Raw genomic sequence first — 12,009 nt, 5'->3', positions numbered from 1 at the left:
ATCCACAAATTCAACTGAGACGACTTTGAAGATCACTGTATGTATTAAAAGGGAAGAAAACTCTGAACTATCAAGATATCTTCATGGTCTACATAAGGCCCAACATGATCTGATCTTTGATTATGAGGCCTGATTGAGTCATATATTTTTTTTAGATTTTGCTGGCCTGCCACATTAAACCAGAGGTTCCTAAACTTGTTCATGCCAAGGATGCACTTAGAGAGACCTTAACAAACCATTTCAAGATTTAAGAATTATGTTGTAAGTCTGTACATATTTACAAAGGTGCACACACTATAGATGTCAGGGTAACATTTTATACTTTTTTTTCTACTTGCCCTTATTTGTGATTTTCTTGATAATTAGATTTTTCTTTTTATGTACTATGTGGTTGTTGCTTGCCTTGTCTCAAGAGTTTCACTGCTCAGAATGACCCTGTGTTACACTGTGCATTTGACTCGTGATGAAAATCTTCTTCAACCTTATACTGAATTAATTTCTTATTTGAATTTGTGGTCTTTTTTATTTGAAGAACTCAACAGACTGTGGTAACCCTGTGTATTGAAACAAACAGGGCAGAATTAAGATGACAACATTTCTCACTTCTGCAAAATAAGAGTGTGAGAATGGTGAAAAGCATGAAAAGTCTTTGTCTGTGTTTGCTGTACTAAGATAGCTCCTGCACATCCTTTTATCAGTGGCAAGCGCTGTGAAATGAGACGGCATATCAGACCCTCACATCTGTCGAAAATATGTTTCTCTAAACGCTAGACAGTTTGGGATGATGGTTTGTTCTGTTTTGTACCTCAGAGGATCGAAGTTTCAATCAAACTTCTGCAGCAGTGCATTTAGGACAATGTAAACCTAAACAACCCAACCGTTCAAAGCAGATGGCCACCCACCAAGAGCCGGGGGCTGCTTGAGGTTTCTACCTGTTAAAGGGGAGTTTTTCCTCACCGCTGTCACCAAGTGCTTGCTCATGGGGGAATTGTTGGGTCTCTGTAAATTAAAGAGTACGGTCTTGACCTGCTCTATGTGAAAAGTGCCTTGAGATGACTTTTGTTGTGATATGGCGCTATATAAATAAAAATTGATTGATTGATTGATTGATAGATCACTGTGGTCCAGGTCTATCTAATTGCATCTGAGAGATTTTAACCATATAGGGGGATTTTTTTTGCCTTTTTTGGACCACTGGGAGTTACAGAAATAAAAAAAAAACAACAATTCACAACTGTTTTGAATATTGGTGAGTTTGTAAATGGTATGATGTTATATTGTTTTATGACTGTATGTTTTTATGACTTGTTGAAATAAAGGGGAGGACTTTGTATAAGCCCTCTGAGCTTCCTTCCTCTCCTGCACAATTTAATATAATTTTTACTGTGAAATATTTTTATTGTAACCTTTGTGCAAATAAAGAAATACAAAAATATATCGTTGAAAATGTGATGAAACAAGCAGCTGTTCGCCTCTGTGTTTCCTGGGTGTGTGTGTGTGTGTGTGTGTGTGTGTGTGTGTGTGTGTGTGTGTCTGTGTCTGTGTGTTTTCACGTGACGGCGCAGGAGAGCTAGTGCGCCTCTCAGGCAGCGGTACACACGGAAAGCAAAAGGAAACGCCGCAGCTTTGAGCTCAATACATGTTTGCCTGAACGTCGAGGAGTTGGACGCTTGACATTTTCGAAGATGTTTTCATTCGGGGAGAAAATGGAGTTTCTCATAGGAAACCCCTTTTCAACGCCCGTCGGTCAGAGAATCGGTAAGTCGCAGATGCTTTTAAAACTACACAGAAGTTGTGCACCGTTGGATTCAATTTGGCGTCATTATTTAAATTTATACAAGCAATAACATGTTTCAGCATTTTAAAACCACACTGCCATTGGTGTATAATCACTTCATAACACTTTTACATTTGTTTTTCTATTATAAATACTCTAAAATCTTTGTTAATGAACTCCATATTTGACAGAAACATCATTAAAAGCCTCAGAGCTAATCAGACGACAGAGGCGGGCTCATTACCCTCTATCTTTCAGGTGATTGGTGGCTCGGAGTTAAGTGACACGACAATATGCCAACCAGTGATAGCAAAGGAGCCACTTCATTTTTCCTCTCACTTCCTCAATCATATGTGTTTGTCAAGCAGTTTCACACCTCAATCACAAGTGTTACTGACTGTCTTCAACAAGCATATGTCATGTCAGACAACGTTTAAGGCAGCAGAGTTTCCTCTAAATGGCTGCTTCTTTTTTTTGTGAAAAACTGCAAATCCCCACACATCCACAAAATGCTTGAGGCCAGCCGGTGATGCCTGGAAAGATGTGTAATCTGGACAGTCATGAGTAGTGAGAAAATGTTACACACCCGTCTCAACCCTCTCTTCCTCTTATCTCATCCACTTCACTTTCTCACACATGAATGTCAGAGAGGCTTCAGCTACTTCTGAGGCGAATGAGAACAGAAGCAGCTGACAGTCACATGAAGTGGAGGGAGCTGGGGAAGGAGGGAGGGGAGGGAGTAGATGTGAGGAGGGGAAGAGAGTAAATGGGATTGAGAAAGGCAGGGGTGAGGGATCGGAGACGTGTGTATTGGTGGTGGTGGGGGAGGAGGGGTTGGTGGAAAGGAATGAAGGAGATTTAGAGATTTATGAGGAGCCTGTGAGGGTTGGAGTTCAGGAAAGCTGGCTTTGATTGCTAAGTAGTTCAGAGGGAAAGACATGTTTGAGCTGAAAAACCCATTTTTCTGAATCAGCCTCTTACTATAAACAATGAGTTCCCATAAAGACACTTTGAGGAGAAACTTCTGTGTTTGTGCTAAAGTGGGCAGGGTTTGGTTGGAAAAAGGTGATGGTGGGTATTTCCATCTACCAATCTGAATCATAATGTGATGACAGTTTGTTTGCTTATGTTGTCTGGAATGTGCGCCTTTTTCAGTCAAATCAGATCCAGCCACATCCAAACAGTCCAACAAGCCAGCAGATTTAATTGTTAAAGGAGCCAGTGTTATACAAGTTATCAGGGTTATCTTAGTTTGGACCCAGAGACTAAAAGCTTGCTTTACAAACTGGGTGAGGAGGTTGAAAGACATGTGTTTACAAGGCAGGGAGGGTCTCAAAACAGATGCTGTCGAGTTGCATTATGGGAAATGTAGGATCCAGTGGAGCTTGACTCATATTTGGTCAGAATATCTTGACCTCTGGTGCTTCGATTTTGACAATTCACTTTTAAATGCGTATCTCGCAAGTCTCCTAATGGGAAGGGCAATATGAAATTGCTAGAGTGGTACTTTAAGCCTTTCTTAATTAGTAAACTAAGGAAGCTTTTTTGTAACTTTAAAGCTGCTCTAATCAATATTTTTATATCAACAATGGGTCAGATGACTTGACTCCACAGTTGCCCTCAGCACTGCACAACTTTTGAGCGTTTTAGCTTCTTTCAGCTCATTGTTTTGGTTTTACAGCCTGCAAAGTCTCACTGCTCTCTTTAACGTAGTTTCCACATGCAGCAGGCTCTGAAAAAACCAACTGTACACTGTTTGCTCCTCACCAGAATGGCATATATACAAACTTAGCAACTAGCTGGGGAACATAGAGGAGCATTAGCTGCTCTAACCCTTAATCAGGTGACCAGAAACATGGCTCCAAATAAATGCACATGCTGTTACATATCTTCAGGGTGCGTAAATATGCTTTTTTTTTCTAACACACTCTCCACAAGAAGTGTGGTGATAATATGTCAATGCTGTGTCTACAGCTTGTTGCACTGCCCAAAAGTAGCCAAAATGAAAATCAGTGAATGGAGGATTAATTGGTTTAGTTAGTTTAGTTTAGTTTTTTTCCCTTTGATTGCCGCTTATTTTGTCACAAATTTTATGGTGAAAATACTTGAAAACTATGAAAATACAGATTTTCAGGTGTTTTAATTAATCCTCTGTGCTGTGTAGACTTGCCTGTAGAGATCCATGGATACATTGGATACATAGATTTCAAATATATGAGGATATCGGAAGAAATACGCCTAGTTTTTGTGATCTATTTCTCTATCATCTAGTATTACTGTATTTATTTTACATAAAATTCCCTCTCTGTTGATAGAGCGAGCGACCAGCAGCTCTCTGCAGTCGGAGGACTGGGGGCTCAACATGGAGATATGTGATATCATCAACGAGACAGACGAGGGGTAGGAATGATGTAATTTGTTCTGCTCAATGATTTGTGGCCTGTAGAGACAGAGATTGTCCTGTCCTTTCATTCTTTTTCTTGACTTCTCAATACAAGTCAGAATATTGATTATTGGTGAAAAGAAGAACACGGTAACATGGTTTCATTAAACCACATTAGCTGCTACCTGTCCCCATCTGGGGCATGTTGCCTTACCTTTCTAACTACCTAATACACTGTATGTATGTAGGTCTCCATGTTTACTACTTTTACTACTACTCTTTACTGTGTCACTTTCTTCATGGTTTCTTTTTGCACGGCCGTGCAGCTGGTTGTGACTGAATGAGCTAGTTATGTAGGCCAATCTCAGTTTATGCAGTTTGGTTTGTAATGCTATGAGGAATATCTCTGTATGCCTGAAATCCAAAATATTTATAGTAGTTTGACATGTACAGTAAGTTGGTTGTAAGTAAATAGAAATATTTTAGTTACCTTTTTTTCAGAAGACTGTCTTTATTTTTTAGCTCTTTATCACTGCAGACATGAGCCACAAACAAAGATACCTTCCTTATGTTCTTATCTTCTTTTAGTTTGTTAATGATAATTGCTTACTTTTCTTTTAGAAATATAAACATGGATGAATATGGTAACTGATCATCCAATGCAAAGTTGTGTTTTTCAGGCCCAGAGATGCAGTCAAAGCTATAAAGAAGAGAATCGTTGGAAACAAGAACTTCAGAGAGATCATGTTGGCTCTTACTGTGAGTAATCGTCTGTACGTTAAAGTGTCATTTGCCCCGTCATGAGCTGAGGAATGAGGGGCGTGAGAGGTTAATCTGAAGGCCAGAGTGACCCTTGACCTCACTGGCTGGTGGCTTAGAGGAGACTGTTTCAGTATAAATGCTTATTCAAGTGGCTAAATCAACATTTGTATTGAGACTGTGCAAGAAAAAGCTTCTTTTGGAGCAGCTTGAATGATATTTGCACCTTCTCTCTGCTGCATACTGTAACTGGATCACTGTCACACAGGTTCTCGAGGCCTGTGTGAAGAACTGCGGCCATCGCTTTCATGTTCTGGTGACGTCTCAGGACTTTGTTGAAGGAGTTTTGGTCCGTTCCATCCTGCCCAAATATAACCCCCCTACTGCCCTTCATGACAGGGTGCTCAGCCTCATACAGGTATGTGGATGCTCTCATAGCACACAGAAACTGTCTGTACTCTGTTTTCTTTCTTTTGCTTTCTTTGAGTGGTTTGACACGTCTGACATCCTACAACTAAGTTTGACTCTATTATGGCTACGGACAAGAACAACAGTGTTATCTTTAGTGTTCTTTGTGATTGAAATAGCTTCATACTGTCCTGCACTATGCAGTGGAAACCAGTTGTGTGAAAGCACATTCTAGCAGAAATGATAACGTTTGATAGAGTCAGCCTTATAAAGCCTGCAGGACAATTCCTTTCTGTTCTCTCTATGTGTTGCTTTTCTTGTCTTCTTGTTCTTCTCGCATTTAATCTTTGCTTGTGTGCTGTATTATTGAATACTGATTTAGGAGTCAGTCTCTTTTTATGTAGTCATATGTCCTCTGTGTCATCCTCCAGTCGTGGGCGGATGCGTTTCGTAGCTCTCCCTCCCTTGCAGGGGTGGTGTACGTATACGACGACCTGAGGAGACGAGGTCTGGAGTTCCCCATGACAGACCTGGATGCTCTGTCCCCCATCCACACACCCAACAGAGTGAGTCTGTCGACAGAGTGACTCACAAACTCAAACACATACTGTATCTCTCTACCAGACTTCACAGTCTCTGCCTTCATTTTACAGAGTATCCCAGAAAACGGGACTCCCGAGACGACCCCTGTCACCACTCCACCGCATCAACCACAAACTCAAGCCTCTACCAGTGCTCCCATTCAGAATACTTCACCTCCAGTCCAGCCCAGTGAAGGACCAGCCTCACTCTCTGCAGAACAGGTACCACAGTCAAAGACTTCATAGAGCCAGTGAGGAAAGCCAGTACTGACTGATATGGACTGAGGGCTGATGCCGTTGATGATATTTGTAGACTTAATATAATTTTTTTGAAATTTGTTTTCAGTTTGACAGTAAAGAGACATTTTCTGTTGATCTGTGTCAAAAATCATAATCACTTCCATTGTGATTCAGTGTTGCAAAACAAAAAAAACATGAAAAAAGGCTCTTTAATACTGACTTGTTATGCAACTAGTAGCAGCTGAACATCCTGTTTTGCTGACCTCCAGAGCTTGATGTTTTCATCTTGCAATAGTGATGGAGAAATGCAGATGGTGATCAGTACATTTTGACATCACTGATGGGTGTGGTTACAGATGCAACTGAGTACACCTCTGACCTCACCCAGTCAAACTCATCAGTGATCCTGGGTGTGGTCAGTGAAGTGAAAAAGACTTGAAACTTTTAACAAGAAAGTCAGTCAAACCTTGCTGTTCAGACTGCTGTTAAGTTACTTTTTACACTTCTCAATCAAGCCAATGTTGCCTTGACATAACAGAAATGTATTAATCTACACAAAATAACTAGAAAATGGACTGAATTGTGTTGTGGTTTTTGGCTGCTGTTGATTTGTTTTTGTTTTGTTTTGTCTTGTCCAGGAACAGAAGTTGCGGAGTGAGCTGGCGCTTGTGAAGGGAAATCTCACTGTGATGTCTGAAATGCTGAATGAGCTGAAACCTGGGCAGAGTCAGCCTGATGATACAGAGCTGCTACAGGTGTGTGTGTGTCTGACTCAGAATCATCTATAAGATCTACTTTATCCAAGTCTTGAACTCCAATTTAGAGGGACAATAAGCTTTAATCTCCTATGTATGCAGCATCTAGATACTTTTATAGAATTTTATAGTTGAAAATGTTGAATCATTTTTTTACATCCGCGATAAAGGGCTCCTCTGTAAACTCCCTCATACATGGGAAAATACATGAGGTAGAGTCACTAATTTCTCTCTTTTGACACTTGATGACACTTTTCAATCTCTCTGGTCTTTTGCTCATTCTTTGGTCTTTACCTCCCACTGAATTTTCAAAGCATTTGGTGAAATGTAGGAAATCAGTGACTGGAGGTAGATGAAGCTGTCTAAGGAAAATTGGTTGCACCAAAAAAGCAAATAAGAACACTTGCTCATAAATTAACTCTTGGACAGGATTTGACATCAAAGATGAATGATTATTTTCCTTTAAGTCATTCCATGACACTGGCTGTGACAACCTCTCCTCCTCTGCCCAAGCAGCAGCTGTACTCGGTGTGTAAGAGCATGCAGACTCGAGTGGTGGAGCTCATCCCTCAGCTGCAGGAAGAAGGATTTATTGAAGAGCTGCTCGTGGTCAACGATGACCTCAACAACGCTTTCATCCGCTATGAGAGGTGTGTGGCAGCCGACTTGTTTTGTATTTTTTTTTGTAAGAGATTTTTTGTTATAAGAGTGAAATACAAGTATATGTGACTTGCTTATGGCTGAGTTTATACTCATTGTATTGTAATTGTGTTTTAGGTTTGACAGACTTAACAAGGCACAAACTACAAATACTCCACAGGTAAGAAAGAGCTTGCCTTTCTCTTTTGCTTGAAATAATGATTTGAGTACTCAGTGCTTCAGACAACTGTGAGGTCTGAAGGTTTTCCATCATTTGGACTTAAAGAATATACTCACACACTAGTCGAGTGTGACGCCCATTGCATTGTGTCATCATCCTAGCAGACCCCTGTCAGCAGCCGGAGCCTCATCGACTTCAGCCCTGAACCTTCAACTCTCAGCCAACCTGCTGTCATCACAACAACCAGCCAACCAGCAGCAAGCATTTTGGCCAATCAGAGGCCATCAGCCAACCACAGTGAGTAATCGGTGTATAACTTCTGCTTCTCGTCTGCGCTCTTTTTGCAACACCAAATCCATATGTACATTGAAGTCTCGAGGATGCAGGATTTGCACCTGTGTTTTGCTTTTGTGATGGCAGAAAACTAACATGATGTTTTAGGAAAAGAAACTATGGTCACCATGAGGAAATCCTCACAATGCCCTGCTGTTACCATGTTATCTGTTTAGAAAATGCAGGTTTAGACTTGATCAATACCAGAATTTTATAATATTGCTATTGGTGCATACATGACATATCTAGTAAAAATGCTGTTTTCCATGAAGTAAATTTGTGTTATACAGAAAACTAGAGAATAAAGTGAAGTGCTTTGTTTTACAGTCAATTGTGAATTTCTAAATTACAACCTTCCATCTTGCAGAAGAGGAGGAGGAGTTTGACATGTTTGCCCAAACCAGAGGCAGCTCCCTGGCTGAGCAAAGGAAAAGGTAAGTGGTGCTAACTGGTGACTTACTTACTTAATTATTTATCCTCTTCATCCGGGCTGGGACATACAATAAGGCCTCAATTATACGCCGCCACTGAACCTTGTCTCATGCTTTGGCCGGTGCTTCGTCCCATGAGAGACCCATTTCTCCCAGTTCCATCATCACTGTCCTTCACCAGGTGGTTTTTGGTCTGCCTCTCTTTCTCCTCCCAGTTTGGGGTCCATCTCAAGGCTATATATATATATATATATATATATATATATATATATATATATATATATATATATATATATATATATATATATATATATGTATATATATATGTATATGTATATATATATGTATATATATATATATATATATATATATATAGTTCCTCATTTGAGATAGTTCCTCATTTGAGATCTTGTTAGGCCAGGCTGTCACTGTGTGTGTGTGTTTGTGTGTGTAGTGTCAGGTATGAGGACCCAGGAGCTGTGGAGGGCCTCGCTGGAGCTCTGGACTCAAGGTTGCAGGTCACAGCGGGGGTACGTAGAAAACACTAACACACAAATGGATTTTAACAAGATATTTCCTTTGAATAAACAATGAATTGTTCTGTACAATGTATTAAACTGCTAAAAGACAGTGTCACCTGATCCTTTACTTTTCTTCTTAGGTGCCACCAGTGAAAAACTCTGTGCAGAATGATATTGACAAATGGCTATCCTGTGATATGGTAAGACTATCTACAGTATGTACAGTGCTCTTTTGCAAAAAAAACAAACTCTTTGACATGTGATAACAGTGTGATGTAATCTTTATTCTTTGTGTTTTGATGTGTTTGAAAATGCAGCAAGACCAGTCTGCAGTTAGTGAGGGAGTTTCCAGTGAAGGTATGTTGATTTCTCTAGTGGTCCATTGCTGCTATTTCTGTGTAAAGATAATGTTTCCTAATTCTTCCTCACACCTCTAACTTTATCTGTCCCTTTCAGAGTTTGATAAGTTTTTGGAGGATCGGGCGATGGCAGCAGACCACAGCGGCCAGACGACTCGCAGTGTGCAGCCCTCCACATCCAAACCAACGCCACAATCTAGCCAGCAAGAGAACAGATCACATGACCAGCTTTTTTCACTCTGAGTTTGGGAACAGAGAAAGAGGAGCAGGTAGATGTAAAGGTCAACATGCACATACCATCACACTGAAATATACGTCACACACTGTGCCAAGTCAGGTTGTCTCTGAAAGTACACACACACACACACACACACACACAATAAAACCTGTCACTACAGAACTGTTGCCTAATCAATTCATTGCATAAATGCAGTATTTCTTTGTTAATTCTGCTATTTGTTATGTTTATGTGGTTATAAACAACTTTATGTGACTGTATTTATGAAATGTATAATATGTTATATTATAATGTTGATGTAAACAAAACCTAGATTTGTGTTTACAGTTAAGCATAATGTTGCAAATATGTTTGATATTACACCAAAGTGTGCCTTTGACCCAGACAGCTGATTTTGTGCGAGAGAATAAATGGGGCAAACATGTTTCATCTGTCCTTCTTGTTAATTTGTTTTGCTATGTGATTATTTCGACTACCATGAGAGGAATTTACCCTGAAGCTTGTTTTTTAACTGATCTATAAAGTTGTGTGTATAAAGTTTGTGTGACGGAACCGACACAACTCGAGCAAATCGAGGTCAAATTATGTTCGCTGTGAAATGTGCAGAACTACTTACTTTATAGGAATTTGTTCAAGTTGAAGTATCAACACATGACGTGAAACCAAAGCTTCTCAGACTTGTCTTGTATTTTTGCAAATGGTACGATAGCCAAAACATCAGAGCCTTGAATGATAGGTGGGAGCTCAGGTGTGCTCTGGACACACTCAATAATGTGTCTGCTGTTTGTGTGATAAGGCACTAATTTCAGTATGTTATTGTTGAAGAGCCCAAGGATGTCTGGTGCTGAGTACACAGAGTCCCTGAGGCACCCAATAATAGGAAGACAGGGGAGCACCCAAACTAAATGAGTGAAAAGGAAGACCAGACGAGCAAGTTTTCATTCTTCTGTTCCAGACCATCCAAACCTAAGACCATGTTCAGACTACTCAACTGTGGAGTCTGTCTCTGCTTGATTTATGTGTCTGTCCTCCTACATGGACCTGTAGCCTTAACTTCAAAGGCTTCAACCCAGGATCAGCTTCCAAATGTGACAGAGGAGGACACAGGCTGGGATTCACCGTTTCTTCAGCTGAGAGCCAGTCTGCCATCTTACTCGCAGCCGATTCGTCCATACACCTTGCTGACAAACTCAGAAGACTACCACTACATGCCCAAATCTAGACATCGCCGTCCCTCTCGCCTCCTGCGTCTTCTAGGATCCTCTTTTGACCCATTCTGGATGTCTATAGATCAACCATCTGAGGCCTCCGGGATCTGGACTTTAGAGGGAGATGATGGTCCACCTCACTCACTACCTGCCAAATTACCCAACTACACCGCTTTCAGAGACAGGTTCAACTTGAGTGCCTCTCCAGAGCTGAGAGAGGCTGCAACAAACCATCGCCAGAAGCTAGAAGAGGAAGCTGCAGGTCTGGACTTCGGTTTTATGCCTTCAGATGTTGTCAGCTCAGTCCGAGCCTGGCTGGTGCGCTCAGCCACATGTGGATTACGTTACCAGTGGGTGGATCTGGGCGCTGCTTTCTGGCCACGTTGGCTGCGGCAGACTGATTGTGAAAGATCAGACGGAGTGCGAAGCTGCTCCTTTCCCAGTGGGATGGAGTGCATTCGAGCTCAAACAGCGTACATAAAGATTCTGGCTTGGCACTGCTTGGAGATCAGAGAGGGAGAGGAAGGTGATGGGTCCAGAAGGATTAAGGCTAACAGGTCTGATGGCGGCACTGAGATGGGGACAAGTGAAGAAATGAAAAGGTGTTCATGGAGGCAGGTGCCGTATCCTGTGGTCACAGCTTGTACATGCTCATGTAAATGAATATTTTTCTCACCAGTGCTTCAAATTTTCAGCTCACCTGCAACCGGGGCTCCATATGCTTATGTGTTTTTTTTTTTTTTTTTTTTTTTACTGTGATTGAATTGATTTTACTCATGTAAGAAAAAAAAAGTCAAATTGCTTGTGCATCACTGGTATTTGTTTTAGGTAGAGTATAATAAACATATTTGCTCTTGATGGTTAAATACTTTCTCAAGAAAAGTTGTTACAACACCATTGCACTTTTCTAGACACCTTTTGCACAAACTGCCTTTGTGTTTAAGTAGAGATTACTTATTCACTTTCCTTATTTTGAGATAGCCTGGGGATTTGAACTTTCAACATTTTGGTCACATGCCTGCCTCTTTAAACTTCAAGTAAATGTCTTCTATTGCTAATAACATGGGTCCCATACTGCTATGTGGCTCATGCAACATTAACATTCATGTGGGAAAATATTGTATCCTTGTGTTTCAAGCAGTGGTTGCAATACTCTGTGATCAAGACTTGTTACTTCCTCTTTTTCACCTTTTCAC

General features: G+C 40.7%; 2 protein-coding genes across 4 annotated transcripts; both read left to right on the top strand.

The window, feature by feature from the left end:
* Window positions 1–1,536: 1,536 nt before the first annotated feature.
* LOC122979136 (target of Myb protein 1-like) lies at window positions 1,537–9,736 on the top strand. Of its 3 annotated transcripts, none has more exons than XM_044346362.1 (15): window positions 1,537–1,758; window positions 4,093–4,177; window positions 4,841–4,919; window positions 5,188–5,337; window positions 5,759–5,893; window positions 5,981–6,130; window positions 6,787–6,903; window positions 7,420–7,553; window positions 7,681–7,723; window positions 7,888–8,020; window positions 8,424–8,490; window positions 8,942–9,017; window positions 9,149–9,208; window positions 9,326–9,365; window positions 9,465–9,736. In XM_044346362.1, the coding sequence occupies exons 1-15, from the start codon at window positions 1,686–1,688 to the stop codon at window positions 9,608–9,610; spliced, it is 1,488 nt and encodes a 495-aa protein (XP_044202297.1). In that variant the 5' UTR covers window positions 1,537–1,685; the 3' UTR covers window positions 9,611–9,736. The 3 variants fall into 3 exon arrangements, with proteins under 3 accessions (XP_044202297.1, XP_044202296.1, XP_044202298.1); XM_044346361.1 differs by having other exon boundaries at window positions 7,885–8,020; XM_044346363.1 differs by lacking the exon at window positions 1,537–1,758 and having other exon boundaries at window positions 4,098–4,177; window positions 4,828–4,919; window positions 7,885–8,020.
* Window positions 9,737–10,135: 399 nt separating this feature from the next.
* Window positions 10,136–11,589, top strand: LOC122979137 (noggin-2-like). The gene has a single exon (XM_044346365.1). The coding sequence runs from the start codon at window positions 10,511–10,513 to the stop codon at window positions 11,474–11,476; it is 966 nt and encodes a 321-aa protein (XP_044202300.1). The 5' UTR covers window positions 10,136–10,510; the 3' UTR covers window positions 11,477–11,589.
* Window positions 11,590–12,009: the final 420 nt, after the last annotated feature.

This window comes from Thunnus albacares, chromosome 3 (genome assembly GCF_914725855.1).
Source record: "Thunnus albacares chromosome 3, fThuAlb1.1, whole genome shotgun sequence".
Classification (NCBI taxonomy): Eukaryota; Metazoa; Chordata; class Actinopteri; order Scombriformes; family Scombridae; genus Thunnus; species Thunnus albacares.
The sequence above is the reverse complement of the archived record's forward strand: the minus strand, read 5'-3'. Positions and strand labels throughout refer to the sequence as shown.

Excerpts from the sequence above, each read along its gene's own strand:
- LOC122979136 (XM_044346361.1), top strand. The coding sequence starts at position 1,686 with ATGTTTTCATTCGGGGAGAAAATGGAGTTTCTCATAGGAAACCCCTTT. Across the intron at positions 7,724-7,884 it reads AAACTACAAATACTCCACAG|CAGACCCCTGTCAGCAGCCG; the intron begins GTAAGAAAGAGC and ends TCATCATCCTAG. Across the intron at positions 8,491-8,941 it reads CTGGCTGAGCAAAGGAAAAG|TGTCAGGTATGAGGACCCAG; the intron begins GTAAGTGGTGCT and ends TTGTGTGTGTAG.
- LOC122979137 (XM_044346365.1), top strand. The coding sequence starts at position 10,511 with ATGAGTGAAAAGGAAGACCAGACGAGCAAGTTTTCATTCTTCTGTTCC.